Below are 22,259 nucleotides of genomic sequence, written 5' to 3' on the forward strand. Positions count from 1 at the left end.
TTTCAACAAGCCCGTTAGGATGGCTGTTAGGCAAGTTAGGATGGCCGTTGGCAACAGGAAAGTTGGTGTGCCTGTTAATATTGATGTAGAGTGATAATGGGGGAGAATGAAAAACTGAGAAGTGTGAACGAGCAGTGAGAGAGAGAGGAGTGGAGAGGGCTAGTCAAAGAAGAAAGTGTGAGGGTTGAGGAAAAAAGACAAAATGAGAAAGAGAGCATGCCTGACACATAGTAGTGGTAAGGTCGTATGCATTGTGCCACAGGCCACAGTCCACAAGCCTCTCTCCTCCAACGAAGTGGGAATCATTTTTTGGTGACGAGTGGTATGGTTGCTATAACAATATTTTGTTATTTACTTGTATACAGGTATATATCTTTTAAACTGGTAAACTAGGAAGAAGTCAAGCTGACATGGAATTTTCCTATAATTTAGACTTTTTTGTAAATTTATTTTTAACATGAACAAATTTCATTTCTGTTATATATCTATGTATGTAATTATGTATCTATTTGTAGTGTAGGTCCTAGGTTTCAACCACTACCAATTGTATTTATAGGTTTTAGTAGGGTTGGTAATATTTTTAGGCTTTTATGTATAATCAATAGTAGTGGATATGACTTTTCATTATACTTGGCCCACACTTTATGTGTTTGTGCTTGTGTATACGGATAAAAAAGGTTAGAGGCCCTCATTTCAAGAAAGTATCATTACAGGTTTTTGAAAAAGAGACCAAATTTGGTTTAAAAAAAAAACAAAATAAAAACAATCCAATCTCTTATAATGGTGAAGTAATAAAAGTGAATATCTATACCAGAAGATAAAGTTGTATTGAGAAAGAGTGGGTAGGGTAAATATTAGGATTGAGAAGGGTTACATAGGTGCGTTCTTTGATGCAGAGATCTAAGGATTTAGAAGTTTAGGATAACATTTAGCTTATATTTATTATGTATATACAAAACATGTTGCTTAGGGCAAGAAATTGGCATAGCTATTGGATATGGAGATCGATGGCAACAGAGTGACAGTCGTCATCTTCTTACTTTCATTGTGGTAATCGATTTAAAGTAAGATTATGTTTTTCTTACTATTTAATTGTTTGTATCCATGTTTTTGTAATGAACCATAATACATGTTTTGTTATGTCTGGTTTCGATTATTTGTTTCTTTCTATCTTCTTCTTACTATTAAATTGTCTTTATCCATCTATGTGTGAACTATGGATAATACATGTTTTGCTGAAATCTTAAATTAGATTATTTATGTATAATTTTACTGATCTTGTCCCATTTTAGGGTTTATGGTCATTCATTGAATTGAATTTTGATGGATAGTGATGTTTCTGAATCTGGAACTGATGTCATAGTTTAGGTAGGAGATTGTGACGTGTGGTATGCATTTTTACTTTTTTTCCTTCTTGATGTCAGTTGGAATGTTGTTCATGTCATGTTAGTTGGTATATAATATTACAATATATTCTTCTTTTAAATAGATTACGACATTCTCTTCATTAGTTTTTTCCATCTTTTTGCTCTTTTTTCTTCCTATAGAGCTAAACTAAAAACTAGAGCTACTAATAAAAGGTAAGGTTGATAACTGGGATGAAGGTGGTGGTTGTTTTGATGTTTGAGAGAAGGGGTGGAATGGTTGATGTTATCATTCCTGGATATGAGAAAGATTTCAATTGGTAAGCAATGCTGATTTCCCTCCACTATCAATAATTTTTTTAATTCAAATGTTGAGTTGTTCTTTAGTTTTTGCCTATAAAAGGCTATTGCCTCTCTTTGATATCGTGCACATCATTTTCTACCCCCATCTCTTCTCTGTCTTTCTGCTCTCTTTTCTGTTGTTTGTTCTTTGTTGAGTTTATTCTGCCTTTTGTAAGTGTGATATTGTGAGATTTGATTTTTTTGCAATGAGTCCTCCTTTTGATCCTATCAGTAAGATCATTCCTCCACGTGAGGCCTGGAGGATCAAAGTCAGGGTACTAAGGGGTTGGACTGTACCTAGCTTTGGTAATGCAGATGTTCCAAATTCAATGGAACTTATTCTGGTTAATGAAAATGTGAGCGATTGATCTTTTCTTTTTATTTGTTGTGTTCATATACTCAGTTTCTTCTTATTAATTTTTTCAATTTTTTTGTTGTGCTTTTGTTTTCGTTCTTAATGAGTTGTATGTTTTTGTTCTTTTGGTTGTTCATAGTCTACCAAAATCCAGGCCACTATAAGAAAGCAACTAATACACAAGTTTAAAGATCATCTTCTTGAAGGTAGTTGTTATAAGATGAGTTATTTTGTTGTTGTTTCAAACCAAGGCTCTTATAGAGCTACAAAGCATGAGTTCAAACTTATTTTTTTGTTTTGTACAACAGTGACAACAATTCCTAATGATATAATACCCAAGTCTTATTTTTCTATATATCCCTTTGAAGACATATTGCAAATGAGTCAGGATTATGACTATTTAGTTGGTGAGTCTTGGCCTCGTGTCTTTCAGTTTCTTCTTCAGTTTCTTTTCTTCTGAAAATTCTTACATCTTTTTTACTCCTATTAACATATCTATGTATATGTAATTGGTCTTTTGACATTGCTTAGGGAAGAGAAAAACTATGACAGGGATGGTAAAATGGTTAAGATGGTTGTTGTCGAACTTTCTTCGCAAAAGTTTGTTTCTCTCATCCTTTGTTTCTGTTTCTAGATTTATTGGATTCCATTCTGAAAAAAGCTTCTACTGAGTTTTCCTTTTTTTATGGTAAGATGATGCTGCAATGCGCATTATTTGGAGAGTACATGGACCAATTAAATGATTTTCTTGCTTCTGGTTATGTTGAGCAACCGGTTGTCATTGTTCAACTTGCTAAGATTAAACTTTTTCGAGGTGTTGTAACTAAATATTTTTTTATTATATGTACGGTTATGTTATCCTGATCTTTAGATCTGTTGACATTCTTTTATTACCCATATGTCAACCTGGTCTCCAGAATGTTATGAAAGCAACAAAAATTTACTTTAATACTGATTTGTCAGAAGTTATTGATTTTCGAAAAAGATTTGTGTTATCCCTCCCAAATTATCTCTATGTTGCAGTCCTTTCTTTGTTTTTTTTATTCTGTTGATGTGAAACTGAATAGTGTTTGTTAAATCTTAGCATGATAGAACAAGGGATTAATGGCACTCAACCTTTATTCATTGCGAATGAGGGAAAGTTCATTTCATTGGAGGATGACTTCATGCGCTTAACTAGGCCATCCACAAAAGATCAATTACATGATAACAAAGAGGTTTATAAATTTGTACTTTTTTTCATTCTGCCCTCTTATGTTTATACATAATTCGTATGTTTGAATACACTTGAAGGTGGTTTTAACTAATTTTTTCCTCGATTAGATTTTTTTTCCTTCACGTGGTGTTCTGTTGTGCATGGTATGCAGGATGAGAGTTTTTTTTTATTATGAGTACTATCACTGATATTCTTGAAGAGGGTTGTTGGTGGTATTCCACTTGTGTGTGTGGAAAGGCAATTTATCCTGAGTCTAGGGTCTATTTCTGTGATGTTTGCATGTATCATGTGACAAATGTTATTCCAAAGTTTCTATCTTCATGATTTGTAGCTTTTCAAATAATTACTTCTTGCTCTTTTTGTTTACTTAAATTCTAACAAGGTCTTTTATTATTTTTTTCTATTTTATCGTGATGTCGTTATAGGTTCAGACTTAAAGGTCTTTAGTGATGAAGTTGGCTCATTGCTCAACTCAGGTGTTGAAGAAACTCAGGTCACACAGTCTGAATTTTCCATTGAATCAAATCTCTTATTCAATTTATTATTTCATTCCATTTTCTCTTTTTATTCATTGGTTTTGTGTTATTTTCTATTTTTTTTTATCTGTCTAGGACTTCTTATCTCATCTTCTGGATAATTCGGACAACATTGATGTTTCTTCTATTTGCAATGATTGTGTGCATTCCAAAGTAAAGAGAAATCTTGAATCAGATTTTCAGAAAGCCTTGGAGAAAACTATTGGTCCTTCATCAAAGATGATCAAGGTTGAAGATAATTAGGATGGACAATTATTTAACTAAAGTTAGCAGCTTTATTAGGGTTATATGACTTAAATTCTGAATTAGATTTCATATTTCTCATGTTGACTTATATTTGAAGTGTCTTTTTTTTTAAGATATGTCAAACTGTTAGGAGAGTCACAACTTATTCCTTCATGTTTTGGTTTGTCTGTTGTAAGTAATGTTATGCTTTTTTGAACAGGAAGGGTTTGTGTTAATTTCAAATGTACTCTGTTAAAGATTGGACATTTTGTCATGTATTTAGAAGGACCTAGGTTATAGACAGAGTGTTGAATTATAATGTCACTTTTGTGAATGTAAGCAAGCAAGTGTAATGAATTTAATAATATTAATGGAAGAAAATAGCTTCATTAGTCTTAATTCTTATTTTTTTCGTATGTTGTCTTTTATTCATTTGTGTTGTTCATGATTAATTGTTTTTATGCTCCATAATTGCCTTTGAACATGTGTTTTAATTCAACATATCATATAGTTACAGTAGATTCCAATGTAATAGTCTCATTTGATTGTATTGTAATTGATCGAATATTTGATTTATATTGCAAGTTTGCTACTATCCTTTTGTATTTGTGCTTATATGCTATCTTTTGTTTCTATCGATTTATATCTCAACTTTTTTGTGTTATGTATATAAGTATACAGAGCAATATCCATGCGATGGTTAGTCATTACTTCTACTTGTGCTTATAAAAAATCCAAGCGTATGTGTGATTCAACAGTCTTCTCGATAAAGTGATGCGTCATTTTGTCTTTTTGTAGACTACTGTCTTTTATTTCCTTTAAAATCATGTCTTCCAATCCTGAGGCTTCGAGGTTGAAAAGAACTAATATTTGGAAAAGGAAGAAAGCATTGAAATATGAGAATATAAGAGGTGTGTTGCCCTTCTTTTTACTGGGTTAGAGTCGGTCATAGTTATTAATATAAGTTTATTGGTTTTACTTTCATTTCCTATTTATTTCTTCTATCCATGGTTTGTTCGTTCTTAGTTGTTAAAAGAAAACTTGGAGATAAAACCATTGGAATTAATTATGGTAAATGTTTATACATTCATTTCATTGAATGAGTTACTTTTAGTGGAATATATGTTGTTTGTAATGCTCATGTTTATTGGTTAACTTTATAGTTAATTCAATATAGATAAGTTATTTAAAATATGCATGCAACATCAATCTGATCCGACCTCAATGTTAAAATGAAAATATGTTTTCAATTGTATTTTGTTCTTTTTGGATTTTATCTTGGTTTCATGAATTTAGAGTAAAATTATCCAAGAATGAATTAATATGTATTTTCGTTATCTCTCATGTAGTAAAGACTATTATAATTGTATTAAGATGTTGGTGAACTTTGTATGAAATATTTTATTTTGATTAATATGTGTTTTAGTTGATTATATATTAAATGCGTTATTATATAAATATCTTTAGAAATTGATTGTGTTAATGCCAAAATTTTAAATTAAACTGTTGAATGTGTTTAAAATTTTAATGTTATTATATCTGTAAATTAAATATTTCTATTACATTAAGTTAAATATTTTTATATGTTTAATATACATAACCGTTTAAAGTTATACATATATAATTATATTTAATAGAAAAAATTATATTTAAGATCGTGCGAATATGTGGTATCCTACTAGTAATTATACTAACAATTGGCAACTATTAATATCGATATATACTAACTAATTTTGACATTATCAACATTTGGGCTGCGCGTAGACTATACTTTTAACTTTAACACACTAGAACCATACAAAAAATAGTCTTTTAAGTTTTAAGATCCCTTTAGTAGAGACAATTAGAAGATTCTCATTCAATAAATGGCAACAAAATAAATAATATCCCGTCCAAAATAATAGAATTAAGCAGTAGATTAACCTATCAATATGTTTATCATATGCCTGCAAACAATGGAATATAATCATAATCATATAATATAGAAGAAAGAGTAGACCATTATAGATACAATTAAGGTTTATCGCCGTGGTTGTCGATTTTCTCATGGTTTCCGTGGTTTTTCTCATCTTGGTTGTCACCTTCCTCATCGCCTCTGTGACTTTTCTCGATGACGTGCTGTTGCCGTCTACGCAAATGTCTCCGTTGACGGCTTCGCTGTCGATGTCAATGCCGATGATGCCTACGTCCGTGTTATCATCCTCGACGTTGTCCCCGCCACGGTCGCTGTTTTTTGAATCGTCAATGCCATCAATGTTTACGTCCGTGTCATCGTCCTTGACGTCTCCCCACTGCGGTCTCCGCCGCCGCGGCTACCGCCACTGTCGTCGCCTTTGTTGCTTTCATCGCTGCTGCTGGAAATATTGGAATTGGCATTGCCATTGGGATAGCTATTTTTTACGGGGTCGTTGGACAAGTTGGGATGGCCGTTGGCGGCCGACAAGTGGGGATGGCCGTTGGCAACAGGAAGTTGGCGTTCCCATTCATGTCGATGTTGAGTGAGCATGAGGGAGAAAGAAAAACTAAGAAGTGTGAACGAGTAGTATGAGAGAGAGAGGAATGGAGAGGGCTAGTCGAAGAAGAGAGTGTGAGGGTTGAGGAAAAAAGACAAAATGAGTGAGAGCACGTCTAACACGTAGTAGTGGTAAGGTCATAAGGATTGTGCCACAAGCCACAGCACACAAGCCTCTCTCTTTCAACAAAGTGGGAATTATTTTTTTGTGACGAGGGGTAAAGTTGCTTAACAACATTTTGTTATTTACTTATATACAGATATATATAATTATAATAATAAATAACAACTATTAAAATCAAAATATGCTAATTAATTTTGACATTATCAGCATTTGGGCTGCGCGTACACTATTCTTTTAACTTTAACACACTTGAACTATTCAAAAAATAGTCTTTTAAGTTTTAAGATCCCTTTAGTAGGGACAATTAGAAGATTCTCATTCAATAAAAGGCAACAAAATAAAATAATGTCCCGTCTAAAACAACAGAATTAAGCAGTACATTAGCCTATCAATCTGTTTATCATATGCCTACAAATAATGGAATATAATCATAATCATATAATGTAGAAGAAAGAATAGACCATTATAGATACGATTAAGGTTTATTGTCATGGTCGTCAATTTCCTCATGGTCGCCGGGGCCTTTGTCATCTTGGCTATTGCCTACCTTATTGCCTTTGTCACTTTTTTCGTTGACGTTGCTGTTGTCGCCGTCTCAGCCAATGCCTCCATTGATGGCTAAGATGTCGGTGTCAATGCCGACGATGTATACGTCTGTGTCATCGTTCTTGATGTTGCCCTGCCACGGTCCCTGTTGTCCGAATCGTCAATGCCGTCAATGTCTACTCCGTGTCATCGTCCTCGACGTCGCCCCGCTGCGGTCGCCGCCGCTGGTGCCTCTATCGCTGCTGCTTCCTTCTTTGCTGCCGCTGCTGCTAATATTGGCATTGGCATTGTCGTTGGGATATCCATTTTTTACGTGTCCGATGCGATGGTCGTTGGCGGCCGGCAAGGGGGGATGGCCGTTAGGATAGTCATTTTTGACGGTCCCGTCTGGATGGTCGTTGGCAACACAGAAGTTGGTGTGCCCGTTCATGTCGATGTAGAGTGAGAATGGGATAGAAAGAAAAATTGAGAAGTGTGATCGAGTAGTGAGAGAGTGAGAGATGAGTGGAGAGGGCTAGTCGAAGAAGAGAGTGTAAGGGTTGAGGGAAAAAGACAAAAAGAGAGAGAGAGCACACCTAACACGTAGTAGTGGTAAGGTCATAAGGATCGTTCCACAGGCCACAACCCGCAAACCTCTCTCTTCCAACGAAGTGGAAATCATTTTTTGGTGACCAGTGGTAAGGTTGCTATAACAAAATTTTGTTATTTACTTGTATATAGGTATATATAATTATAATAACAAATAGCAACTATTAATATCGATATATGCTAATTAATTTTGACATTATCAACATTTGGGCTACCCTTACACTATACTTTTAACTTTAACACACTTGAACCGTATAAAAAATAGTCTTTTAAGTTTTAAGATCTCTTTAGTAGAGACAATTAGAATATTCTCATTCCATAAAAGGCAACAAAATAAAATAATATCCCGTCCAAAACAACAGAATTAAGCATAGATTAGCTTATCAATCTGTTTATCATATGCTTTCTAATAACGGAATATAATCATAATCATATAATATAGAAGAAACATTGGACCATTATAGATACGATTAAGGTTTATCATCGTGGTCATCAATTTCCTCATGGTCGCCGTGGCCTTCGTCATCTTGGCTGTCACATTCCTTATCGCCTCCTCACTTTTCTCGTTGACGTTGCTACTGTCGTCGTCTCAGCCAATGTCTCCGTTGACGGCTTCTCTGTCGGTATCAAAGCCGACGATCTCTACGTCCGTGTCATCGTCTTCGACGTTGCCCCCACCGCGGTCGCTGTTGTCCGAATCGTCAATGCCATCGATGTCCATGTCCGTGTCATCGTCCTCGACATCGCCCCGTTGCGGTCGCTGCCGTTGGTGCCTCAATCACTGCTGCTACTTCTTCCTTCGCTGCCGCTGCTACTAATATTGGCATTGATATTGCCGTTGGAATAGCCATTTTTGATGGGCTCGTTGGGATGGCTGTTGGCGGCCGGCAAGTGGAGATGGCCGTTTTCGACGTGCCCATTAGGATGGCCGTTGAGAAAGTTGGGATGGCCGTTGGCAACACAGAAGTTGGCGTGCCCCGTTCATGTTGATTTAGAGTGAGAATGGGGGACAAAGGAAAATTGAGAAATGTGAACAAGTAGTGAGAGAGAGAGAGGAGTGGAGAGGGCTAGTCGAAGAAGAAAGTGTAAGGGTTGATGGAAAAAGACAAAAAGAGAGAGAGAAAGCATGCCTAACACGTAGTAGTGGTAAGGTCATAAGGATCGTGCCACAGGCTACAGCCCACCAGATAATTCCGGGCTGATACACCGAATGCACATTTTAAAGGATTCATTTTTAGTCCCGTTTTTCGCATAGTAATAAATGCTTTTTTCAAATGATCGATGTGTTGAGTCACAGAATTTGACTTAACCATAACATCATCGATATATACTTCCATAAATTTTCCGATATACTCATGAAAAATAGTATTCATGGCACGTGATACGTTGCACTAGCATTTTTCAAACTGAATGGCAGACCCATTCATATGTACCTAATGTTCCAGGACATCAAAAAGCAGTTTTGGACACCTTATCTTCTGCAATGAAGATTTCGTTATATCCTGAATAACCATCCATAAAACTTAAAATCTCATTACCTGTAGCAAAATCAATTAACATATCTGCTATGGGCATAAAATATTCATCCTTCGAGTGGCATTATTCAAATATCGAAAATCAATACACACTCTCAATTTCCCATTCTTCTTCATTATAGGGACAATGTTTGAATCCAACATAATGTGCGGTTCGAATAAATTTTACCTTAATCAAATGTTCAATCTCTTCTTTAATCTTTTGATTAATTTCAGGAGCAAATCGACGAGGCGTTTTCTTTGTGGGTCGAACATTCGGCTTTAACGCTAGTCAATGTTCCACAAGAAAACGATCAAGATCAGACATCTCATGATAATCCAAAGCAAAACTGTCTTTAAACTCGTGCAAAAGGTGATATAATTCAGTTCAAAATGGGACTGTAAGGTCCTTACATATGTAAGTAATTTGAACATCATCAACAGATCCCAGATTAATCTCTTCTAAAGGATCTTGCGACACAAAACCTCTCATATTTTCATCATCTTTTACCAAATACTTTTCAAAACCCAACGGTTCTAAATCATAGATACAAACAAAAGATAAATTAACAAATTCATTAGGATTGAAACAAACTTGATCATTCACTAGATTAACAACAGCTTTGTTTTCAATATAATGTACTTCTGCTATATTAGCAGTAGTTTGATTGAAAATTTTACTAGAATTACGGGAACAGAAAGAATTTAAACCATGACTAAATTCGACCAAAGGGATCGAACCTACACTATAAGAAGAAGGTGAAACTACTTTCCTAAATGACTTAACTTCATCAGAAGAATCACTTTTATTCTCTACTGAAAAGAAATTACTTAAATATTTATTTAAAGTTACCAGATAATCCGAGACATCTTGTTGAACAATCCCACCCAGTCGGAGAAATACTAAGACGAAGCTTCACACTTAAACCCTCTGAAGTCAGATAGCACCCTTCACAATTGAAAGAATTAAGTACCCTGTCAACATTCAAAGGTTTTAGTTTAGGATTATACACCCTGAAGTTGACGTGAACTGCTCGACATACAGATTCGAATTAGCCTTAACTACTTCAGGTTTTCCATCATCTGTTGAAAGAAGGACGCTTTGATGCAAAGTGGATAGCACAACTTCAATTCCATGGATCTAATCATGTCCTAGAAAGGAATTATAGCTAGCCTTTGAAGACAACACTACAAAAACAGTGTTTCGATATGAGGATTCAACTTTCACTTCCAAAGTAACCAAAACTTTAGCAGGGGTCGAAGTACCACTGAAGTCTGTTACTGAAATATTAGTAAGGATTAAATCATCATGATATTTTCCGACCTTCATCAACATCTTCCATCAATCAGAACTTTGTTTATTTTGATCCCACTCATGGTTGCGGTAATGTATAATGGGCGCAAATGAGATTTTTTGTTCTCGGAAGGCCTTTGAAAATAACCAGTAGGTTCATCCTCATATCGAATGAATGAAAAGGCTTCCTCATCATCAACATCATAATACTCCACTGGATTACCCTCATATTCTCCCAAATACTCAATCGGGATAATCGAAATGGTACCGACCATTTCATCTTCTTCTTCTTCGAAGTACTCTTCATCTAAACCAATAACCTTGTCCTTATCACCATCAGAAACAGTAACCCCTGCTTTTCCTTTATCCAACTTCATAGGGGAGGAAACTCCCTTTGGATATGTCTCTCCATCAGTCGAGAAGACTATTCGAGAATGCACGAAAGGTGTTGACCCATTGACTTTATCAACTGGAGATACCTTGGGTGGCTATTGTCCTCTCCGTCCTCTACCCCTTGGATACACTCTGGCTCGGCCATGGAAGTAAGGATATCGACCTCGAGAAGGACCTCTATGCTCCACTATGGGTTACACTTATAATGAGCGTCCCTATTTTGAAACTCTTGGCAGTTTCGAATCCACTGTACACCTATAACTTGAGAACGGTTTATAGGTGCAATAGTGCCTTTCTGAGGACCTCTAGAACTTTGCCCTTCCATTCGTCGAATAGGATGTTTTTGATGGGCATGTTCCTCTCTGTGAGTCAATTCCTTCTTCATCCTTTTCTTCTTAAAAATTGTCGCAGCTTCAACGTCGAAAATCGTATTGCATCGAGGACACAGAGATACATCCCGATCCTTTAATTTCTGTTGCACCAGGAAATCCAACAACCCATCCTTGCGCTAGGGTATACAGATTGAACATCTGATTCAAAGTTTCCCAGGGCCATGTCAAAGTCATAAGACATCCCAACCATATTAACCCCGGAATACGGTTCAGCAAAACTGGCTTCACTATCGAAAGGATCAGAATCAAGCTTCATTTTTTTCTTACCATCATCGAATTTCAACCGTCCTTCCATGATGGCTTCTTGTATCAAATCCCTGAAACTAATACAAGTATTAGTCGAATGACTAGTTGCTTGGTGAAACTTATAGTAAAGTTTTCCTTTTAAATCTTTTATCGAAAGCAAAGTTCTGCCTTTAGGTAAAATTAACTGTTTATCTTTAAGCAACACATAGAAAATATGCTCAGATTTCGAAATATCAAAACTATATCTTTTTCCACTTTTCAGTTTTGAATCATTCGACTTATTATTGCTAGGGATTTTCTTAAGTAAAGAACAGACATAAGGAGGGCCTTTCCTAAGTTCAGCCAAATCAACTTCTACATCTAAATCGGACTCCTTAATAGAAGATTCCATGGCCACATAAGAAACTTTCTTCTTACGAGAGAAAGGTATACTTTTTTACCTCCTTTCATTCTTATATTTCTCTTTTTCTTTCTTCACAATTTCTACTTGACGAACTCTCTCAGCCGAATGGACTAAATCAGAAATATGCACATTGAGTAATTTTCGATGCATATATAATTCTAACCCCATAATCGCTATCTTTACTACTTCACTTTCAGGAAGAGACAGATAACAACGACTTTCATCGATGGTTTCACCATCTCCACACTTCAAAGCCACTAGGTCAGTAACTGCCACATTTAGGTCTCCTAGATAAAATTGGGCATGAAAAGCATTTTCTAACTGAGCCCATGTTGTTATCGAATTTGGTCTAAGATTAGAGAACCAAGTAAACACATTCTTCATTAACGAAGAAGGAAAAAACTTCATTTTCAAAATTTTATCATTAGCCAAATTCCCAATCTCAATCAAATATTGAGCAACATGTTCAGTAGTCGATTCTCCAACTTCTCCTGCACACTTTGTGATTACCTTAGGATTTTTCACTCCTCTTGGCACTTCAGCCATTTGAACATTATAAGAAAAAGCTGACACAAAGTGGGGTCAATTCATGAATCCTATATTGAATCCAACCCTATTTAAAACATCTTCCACAATTCTTATAACCTGATAAGGTTCACCGACTTGATTAGCGCGTAATCGACCGAGGACATCATCTGCATTTTAACCACGAGGAACTAATTAAGGATTTTCTCTGTTTCTAAAAATATCATTTTCGTTTTGAAATAAATTTTCAAAACCCTCATTATTTCCTCTAGCATCTTGCCTTTCTCCTTCATCATAATCAACGATTCGTGCAATTCGCTCGATTTGCCTCGCAAGACGATCGAACTTTGATTCGTGATCATTCATCATAGGATTTGTGGTCATTTGTGTCAAAAAATTGACTAAATCATGATAGCTTTCTTCTACATGTTGTCAAAATGTTGCTATTGAATTAGAAGCATTTGATGTAGAACCCACATTATAATCACGAGAATGCTCGGATTGCTGATGTGGATTTTGAACATTGTTTACTCCACTTGTACCCCCAAATCGAATCGGAAGAATAAAACCATTTACTGGTGGAGTATAACTAGGAGGAAGGCCATAAGCAGGCCAACTAGCAGTTACTTGGGGCTGAATCGGTGGTGGATTACCACGTGGACGAGTATTACGCCCATTATTTCCAGCCTGCATATTAGTAACCGCCATACTTTCATTTACAATCACCCCTTCCGAACGTGAAATAACATCCGAAATTGTACATTTACTGGTGCACTATCATTTGTGGTCGAACCACCATTCACATTCGAAACTTCGTCAGCCATGTGAATAATTCTTCCACTCCTTAATTGCATGCACTAAATGGCACCAAAATCATTTGACACACTTCAATTTTAAACTGTCCCACCGGGCATGCCAATTTGTTAAGTCGTTTTTTAGCAAATCGAAGGTGATTCAATTCTAATAGTCTGGAACGAAACCTACTCCTCTTTTGCGGGTACCAATTTTCTAATAGTGCATCAAAGTCCCTCGAATTAGACGAGATTTTAAAGAAAAGATCGAAAAGATATAAATAAAGACTTTGAAAATAAGATTGATTGGAATTAAAATGGTTTACATTGAATTTAAACAAAGCAGTAAAATGCTTTCGATTGAATCAAAGAACTTTTGACATGGAAATTAAAAGGTTTCGAAACATAAAACTGAGCAAATAAAGTAAATGTTGCTTGAAAGATAAATTTGCATGAAAAAATAAAGTTTGCAGAAAAATTAATGAAAAATAAAGACATGTGGAAGGAACCCTATAAAAAATTAACTCGAACCAGACTCAAAAAGTCTCTGGGTTGTGAGTGTGCGTGAGTAATTTCTGAAGTAAAGTTCTAACCCCTGTATCTTCGAGTCCTCTCTTATTATAGCCATTTCCTAACCAATTAATTCGAAGTCCTCTCTTATTATAGCCATTTCCTAACCAATTAATTTGAAGTGTAGCTTTCACGTGTGTGAAAAACATGAGTAACTGTTTCTACTCTTTTGCTTGACAATCTTTTGCTTGATCTTGTAATGGCCAAAAACAACCTTCAAATCTCAAGATCTTTGATTCACTTCTTCGAACAGTTCCTTAACTTGTTAAGCTAATCAAGCTCTTACTCGATAACCTTGAACACAAGATCTTCTTCGATATCAACTCCCTTACAAAAACTCACTCACTACTCTTCGAATAACTTTCTTCTTCGATTTTTTTTTTTTTTTTTACCAACAGATACCAAATTTAATATATTATTATTTCAATAGAGCTATATATATATATATATATATATATATATATATATAAGTTTGTTGATATTCCTGTACATAATAGAAGTGGTGGTACATGTATCAATATATAAAGTCATAAAAGAAAAAAGGAATTACGTTCGGATAAATATCCTTTATTATAATTTTTCCAAATTGATAGGATAATAATTCCTTCTTTACTTTATCTCTTTGCATATCTCCGAACTCATGATACACAGCACACACCACCACTCTGACGTTCGAATTTCGATTGGTTAATCAAACAATCTCAAATTTGTTGTCTGATTTTCTTTGCCTTTCATGCCTGCGTCTCCATGGGACTACTTGCTTAACGCTTTGGTAAATGCTACTCTGCAATTATCAAATTTATCATAATTAGTAACAAACTGTACAATAATTAAAATTGTTTGATAAATAGTATGTTATTGATTTTTCAAAGGATTATGTTTATTCCAAATAGATAGTTCATAGTTTCCAAATTTACGCATATAAAATCTCACAGCTTCTCAACTTTATAAGTATCCGCAAAATTAAGAACCACAAAAATCCCCAGAATTGAGTGTTATTCTTTTCAAATTAAATATAATAATCTTGTGGTTAATTTTATCAATGATTAAACGTTCTTGTCAAACACTTCCACTTGTGCATAAATTCCCCCAAAATTTTGAACTAAACAGAAGAAGGGTAAAAAAAAATCAGGGTCTGGCATTAGTAGAACAAATTAAGATAATAGATTACGCACCTCTGTGAAAAATTTGCATAATCTAATTGTTGTGTATATATTTTCATAATTAATTAGATAATTGTGTGTGAATGTTGATGAATACTAAAACTAAAAATCAGATCATATATAACATAACGAAATGAAAATTTTTCATGTGGTGGTTGGTTGAAAATAATAGTTACCCATAACTGCGATTTTGCCTGAGAGAAGCTCCCCTTTCTCCTAATCCTTGTGATCTTGACCGTACCATTTTCATCTTCAGTCCAACTTGAAAAGTCAAAAGTACCCTCACTCTCCACACCGTTATTCTTGTTATTGCCGCTCCACCTGCTAGACACAAAATTGGCATTCCAACTTTCCTTTTGGTTCCTAAACGGCGTCGTAAAAGACGTGGCACGCATAACATAAGGCCCATCCAAGACCGTTGTTGGGGAAGGCATGCTCATGGTCTTGGAAACCTTTGTGTTGGTTGTTGACAACCTCGGAGGAAGCTCCAAGGCTCGTGCCACGTCACTACCTTTGTTGTTTGACTCAGACCGTGCGTGGCACGGTCTGGGCTTCCCCGGTGCTTCCTCCCACTGAAACGGAACGGAGACTGGCACCGTCCGTGGCGGCGGCGTCGGAGCATCTGGGGGCATAGTTGTCCGTGAAGTGGCCACAAGGGAGAGCTTGGGTGGTGTGTGTGATCCATGATTGAGTCTTTTGTTTTTGTTATGTGACTCCATGTTTTTGATGAGCTAGTGGAACTGGTTGTGTTGCTTTGTGTTTCTGTCGTATGTGTACTTTTATAGGAAAGGAAATTCTATGCCTAATTTATCCATCAAATATTGGATTTCATTTTCTGTGAGCAAAAATTTAAGGATAAATACACTTATAGTTATTATTTAATTATTTTTAGTAATACATAATTAATGTATATAAATAACGTGGAATATGCATCAAAACTAAATAATTTTGAAATTATTTTAACTCAATAAAATATGACATACCATAAAATAACTTTTGCGTGTGTTGAGAAGAAACAAAATAAGTATCGACTTGAAACCTTGATCAAAATGACATATGTTTTAGCAATATTATATGTGTTATATTTGTGTTCATATGTTTTTAAATTTCTTATTTTTAGTATTAAAATTAATTATAAAAAAACAAAAGGTTATATTAAAAAAAGTGATACAATTATCATGTTGTATAATTTTATGGGCAATTTGGGTATTTGAGAGTGAAAGAAATTGGTGAAGAATATGAGCGCGTGTGAAGTGGGTTAGGCAGTGGAGGCTCCTGTGGCGCTTCTTATTCACGAGGAAATGCGCGTTTTTCTTTGTTTAACGTCAGTAGGGAATGACCGTTATAACCTTCGGTGGTGGGCCCTATTTTGAACATTTCTTCGTTTTCTAAATGCGGTGGATAAAGGCAATCAACGTCACTTGACAATTTACACGGTGATGAAATGAGAATTTGAGATCCCTTGTTTCTTCTTAAGCGCACTGTGGGAGGAAGAAATGCTACTAACCTGTAACCTGCGTTGTGTGTTGTGATGATAATTGATAGGCTTAAAGCGGTGTTAATTTACCATTAAAGCGAAAATTAATGATGGTTCTGCAAGAAAACAAAATAACAACGGAAATTATTTCAAAACTTGAATGCAATTGCAAGGAGATGATCAGATGATATAATTTGAATCGAACTAGAAACTAAAGTTATGCGTTTGAACATACCGTATTTTGTTTTTATTTAAATTCAAAATATCAATGTTTTTTAATTTAAATAATAGTAATACAAATTATGTTTCTGTGAATTAATTATGTTACATCTACATAAAATTCAATTGCTAAATCAATTTTTTTTCTAAACAAAAGAATTCAGCTCAACAAGGTGGAATTAAAAATGTAACAAAAATCTAAAAAAAACTATACAATTTTAATTTTTTTGTCATTTCCAACATTGTCACAATAACAAAAGGAATCAAAATAAAGACTTTGTTAAATATAGACAATGATTTTTATAAACAATATGAACAATAAATTTTAAAATTGGCCCAATAAAATAGAAATACATTATACTTCTAAAATATCCACCTAAATCTTAATATTAGAATAATCATCCGCATATAGGGACGGATTCATGTTCAAGCAAGTGGGAGAATGTAAAATTTTTTTAACTAATATAATAATAAAATTTATTTGCTCCTATTATATAATTCAATTTGACTCCATTATAATTGAATTTCACTCATCATACATTAACATTAATTATGTAAAAACAAATAGTAATAATTCAAGATTCAAATGAATTTGTTATAATAACCTTTAAAAAGAAGGAGTGAAATAATTATAAATTTATTATTTTATAATCTATCTACTTAATATACTAAAATTGGGTTTTTTCCCAACTAATGAAGGTGAGTTGTCGATCTCTCGTGACTCCGTTTTTTCTCCAAAATGAACTTTTCTATTCTCTATTCTCAATTATTTTATAAAAAATATCTTTATTATAATTATATTATAATTAATATTTAATGATGAATAATACATAATTATACTAATTTAGAAACATATCTTTATTATAATTATATCAAATCAATATTTAATGCATTATTAAACTACTTATCAATTATCAATTAAAAATACTTTTAATAATAATAATAATAATATATGATAATGATATGATAATTACACCGGTCGTAGTAATCATGATAAGAATATTTGAATCTAATCATAAAATGATCAAATTTTATGATATTAATAACGCACATTAATTTTAAATATTTTTAGTCATTTTAATTATATTAATTTTAAAAATATTAATATAATTCTAATTCTTATTTATTATCCAATAATAATAATAATAATAATAATAATAATAATAATAATAATAATAATAATAATAATAACTTGAAGAATTCGTATATAAACTATTTCAATTAGTCGTGTATTATTATTAAAATTCTATATGTTCCTAAATATAAGTCTTGAAAAACACGCCATGGTACGGGCTATTAGTGTAAAGTTGTTTAGGTTTGTTTAGGAAGATATAATAGAATTTATATTTCTAAATTTCAAGACATATATTTCTATTTCAATCTGTGTATATCAGGTATAATATTCTTATTCATCATTGTCCGAAATTTCTCTTATTATGATAGAAGATAATGATTCTAATCATATTATGAAAAATTATATAATTTTAACAAAATTAATATATGATGTGTAATTACTGTATATAATAAAAAATTACCTTAATAATAAATAATTTACATATTTATTTTTGTTTTACTAAAATCTATATATAATATTTTTCTGTAGTACATAAATCTAAATTTGAGAGTCAACTCATAATTTTATATTTATTATTTTTCTTTTACTACTTCATAGAATAAGAATGTATTCTTCGTTTTTCATCGAAGTTGATCCTTTTAAGGTACAATTTATAATTTTGATACACTATTAGTGTAAAGTAGTTTTACACAAATATTCAATAACGTAATATCATATCATAAAAAATAACTATCTTTTATATTGATTGCATTTACCTAAATGATAATCCAAAAAAATAAGCATAATTAAACAATTATATAAAATATTTTATACTATTGTTCATACCCTGGCCCAATGCTAAGGGCCCAAGTCCAACCAAAAGGCCTGATCCAATAGATTAAGCCTAGCAAAGCACCGACTTCCACTTAAGAAGTCGGTGTCAACCACGACTTAGTATGAAGAAGTCGGTTATGAGATTAGCTGGCAGATAAACACTCATTCAAATGAGTAACCGCCCCGAAAATCTCTCTAACCACTTCCCAAAGCCATATCTTAACCTCCCCAAGATAATGGGACGGTTAACACCCTAAAGATACGGCACTACACCAACGGTGGTTATTGGCTCACCACTATAAGTACACTGACACCAATCAGGTATTTCTAAGCCCAATACTCTCTAGACCTGCTCACACTCTTGCTAACTTAGGCATCGGAGTGTCTTTGCAGGTACCACCCCCCACTCCTTCACGAGCACAAGTCGGACGGAGCCTCCCGAGTTGCAGATACATCCGGAGTTCTCCTCCTTCATACGCTTGGGCCATCAAACGTCATCCATTGCATTTATCTCCGGTTACCCACCGTAACATTGGCGCCGTTGCCGGGGACCCGAGAGATCATCCATCGATGGCGGATAGATCCCACGAGGAAGTCCATGCGGAAACGGATTCCGAAGAAGAGAATCTGAACGCAGGTAACGACAATGTGGATTTAACCTTCCACCAGGAAGTTAATGATCAACATAGAGAAGGCACCTCCGGGGTAAAAAACCCGAAGGCAAACCCCTCAGACGAGCGAGAATCGGGAAAAGGTGGACCATCCCACGTAACTGAATTAATGGGGTTAGTCCACAGTCGCTTAGAACAATTGGAGCAAGAGCGGGAGAAGCAGAAAGAAACTGAAAGGTACCTCAAAGAGGAGATGGAACGGCGAAAAGAGTTAGAAAGAAAACTCTTACAGCTAGAGTCCTCCCTCAAGGGTCACAACTCTCGCGACGACCAAGAAGATCAATTCCCGGGCGGGGAAGATCCTTTCAGCGAGGACATAATGAGGGCAAAGGTTCCTAGAAACTTTAAAAGCCCTGATATGGACCTCTATGATGGGACCACAGATCCAAAACATCATCTAAGCAACTTCAAAAGTCGGATGTATCTAGCTGATGCCTCCGACGCTACGAGATGTAAAGCTTTCCCGACCACTTTATCGAAAGCGGCAATGAAGTAGTTCGATAGCCTCCCACCAAGATCAATCACCAGCTTTGAAGACCTCTCAAGGAAGTTTTTGATGAGGTTTTCAATTCAGAAAGATAAGGTAAAACATGCACCGAGCCTCCTGGGAGTAAAACAGGAGGTCAGAGAGTCTTTGCGAGCCTATATGGAAATGTTCAATAAGGCATGTTTGGAGATCCAAGACCTGCCCACAGAGGCAGTCATAATGGGGCTAGTCAATGGGCTCAGAGAAGGCCCCTTCTCACAGTCCATATCTAAGAGGCACCCCGTTTCTCTAAGTGATGTACAAGAAAGGGCTGAAAAGTACATCAACATGGAAGAGAATGCAAAATTAAGAGACCTGAGCTGGCGACCTGGACACCTTCCCTCATCTAAGGAGAGGGAAAGGGAAGTCAAGAAGAAGGAAGAACTCGGTCTCGAAAGGCCCAGGAAATATCACTCTTATACTCCTCTAAAAACTTCTATAGTGGATGTATACAGAGAGATTTGCCACACTGAAAGGCTGCCACCCCCAAGACCTATCAAAAACAAAAAAGGGGGAAGCCGCAGCGATTACTGCGAGTACCATAAAATATATGGTCACTCCACCAACGACTGTTACGACCTTAAAAATGTGATAGAAAAGCTGGCTAGAGAAGGTCGGCTTGATAGATATCTCATGGAAAGGTCGGACGGCCATGGGAAGAGGAAGCGAGATGATATGGATAGAAGAGATCCACCACCGCAAACTCCAGAGAGACATATTCATATGATCTCGGGAGGATTTGCGGGAGGGGGCCTCACTAAATCCTCCCGCAAAAGACATCTCAAAAGGGTCTACCAAGTCGAGGAAGAGACACCCGACTTCCCCACCATCTCATTCACAAAAGAAGATGGGCAAGGGATAATCCCCGGGCATGATGATCCCGTGGTGATAACTATGATCCTAGCCAATGCCCATCTCCACAGAACCCTAGTAGACCAAGGAAGCTCGGCGGACATCCTTTTCAAGCCCGCCTTCGACAAGCTAGGGTTAGATGAAAAAGAGTTGAGAGCCTACCCCGACACCTTATATGGATTAGGGGATACGCCAATAAAACCGCTGGGATTCTTACCCCTTCACACCACTTTTGGAAAGGGGGAAAAATCAAGGACTCTGAGCATAGACTTTATAGTCATCGATGAAGGGTCAGCCTACAACGCCTTAATCGGCAGGACTACCCTTAATCGCCTTGGAGTAGTGGTATCTACTCCCCACCTTTGCATGAAATTCCCAACCCCAGGAGGAATAGCAACGGTGAAGGGAGACCAAAAATTGGCAAGAAAATGCTACAATGAAAGCCTAAACCTGAGAGGAAAGGGCAAAGAAGTCCACACCATAGAGCTCGGCGGCACAAGGGCCAGAGAAGACCTGCGTCCCCAACCGGGAGGAAAAACCGAGGAGATACAAGTCGGAGAGGAGGACGGAAAAAACACTTACATAGGAGCCAACCTAGGGGAAACCCTAAAACAAAGGTTGGGTGAACTCCTGAGAGCTAATTCTGACCTCTTCGCATGGAAAGCCTCCGACATGCCCGGGATTGATCCCGAGCTCATGTCCCACAAGCTCTCGGTTTACCCAAGATCCCGACCTGTACAACAAAGAAGACGCAAGCTCGGCCCGGAACGAGCCCTAACAGTGGAGGAACAAGTACAGGCCCTCTGGGAAGCCGGCTTCATCAGAGAGGTCAAATATCCAACATGGCTAGCCAATGTAGTGCTAGTCAAAAAACAGAATGGTAAATGGAGAATGTGCGTCGGCTATACCGACTTGAATAATGCATGTCCTAAGGACCCTTACCCCCTACCAAGTATTGACACCCTGGTGGACGCCAGCTCGGGGTATCAATACCTATCATTCATGGACGCATACTCGGGATATAACCAAATCCCGATGTATGAACCAGACCAGGAGAAAACATCTTTCATCACGCCAAGAGCCAATTATTGCTACGTGGTCATGCCATTCGGACTAAAGAATGCAGGAGCCACGTATCAAAGGCTGATGAATAAAGTGTTTTCCCCCCATCTAGGGAGCCTAATGGAAGTATACGTCGACGACATGTTAGTAAAAACCAAACAAGAAGTCGACCTCTTATCCGACCTCTCACAAGTCTTCAACACTATAAGGTCGCACGGGATGAGACTAAATCCTGCAAAATGTGCCTTCGCGGTGGAAGCAGGAAAATTTCTAGGGTTTATGCTAACACAAAGAGGGATTGAGGCCAATCCCGACAAATGCAGAGCCATCCTAGAAATGAAAAGCCCGACTTGTCTGAGAGAGGTTCAACAGCTCAATGGCCGACTTGCAGCCCTCTCCAGATTTTTGGCAGGCTCGGCACTAAAATCCCTTCCGCTATTTTCCTTATTAAGGAAGGGATGCCAG

The 22,259-nt window shown here is 36.0% G+C and overlaps 1 protein-coding gene across 1 annotated transcript; it reads right to left on the minus strand.

Moving 5' to 3' along the window:
- Positions 1–14,427: 14,427 nt before the first annotated feature.
- On the minus strand, positions 14,428–15,900 carry LOC130932414 (uncharacterized protein At4g00950-like). The gene is made up of 2 exons (XM_057861738.1): positions 15,276–15,900; positions 14,428–14,720 (listed from the first exon to the last, which is right to left on the minus strand). The coding sequence occupies exons 1-2, from the start codon at positions 15,816–15,818 to the stop codon at positions 14,628–14,630; spliced, it is 636 nt and encodes a 211-aa protein (XP_057717721.1). The 5' UTR covers positions 15,819–15,900; the 3' UTR covers positions 14,428–14,627.
- Positions 15,901–22,259: the final 6,359 nt, after the last annotated feature.

The sequence above is a fragment of the Arachis stenosperma genome, chromosome 6 (assembly GCF_014773155.1).
Source record: "Arachis stenosperma cultivar V10309 chromosome 6, arast.V10309.gnm1.PFL2, whole genome shotgun sequence".
NCBI classification, from domain to species: Eukaryota; Viridiplantae; Streptophyta; class Magnoliopsida; order Fabales; family Fabaceae; genus Arachis; species Arachis stenosperma.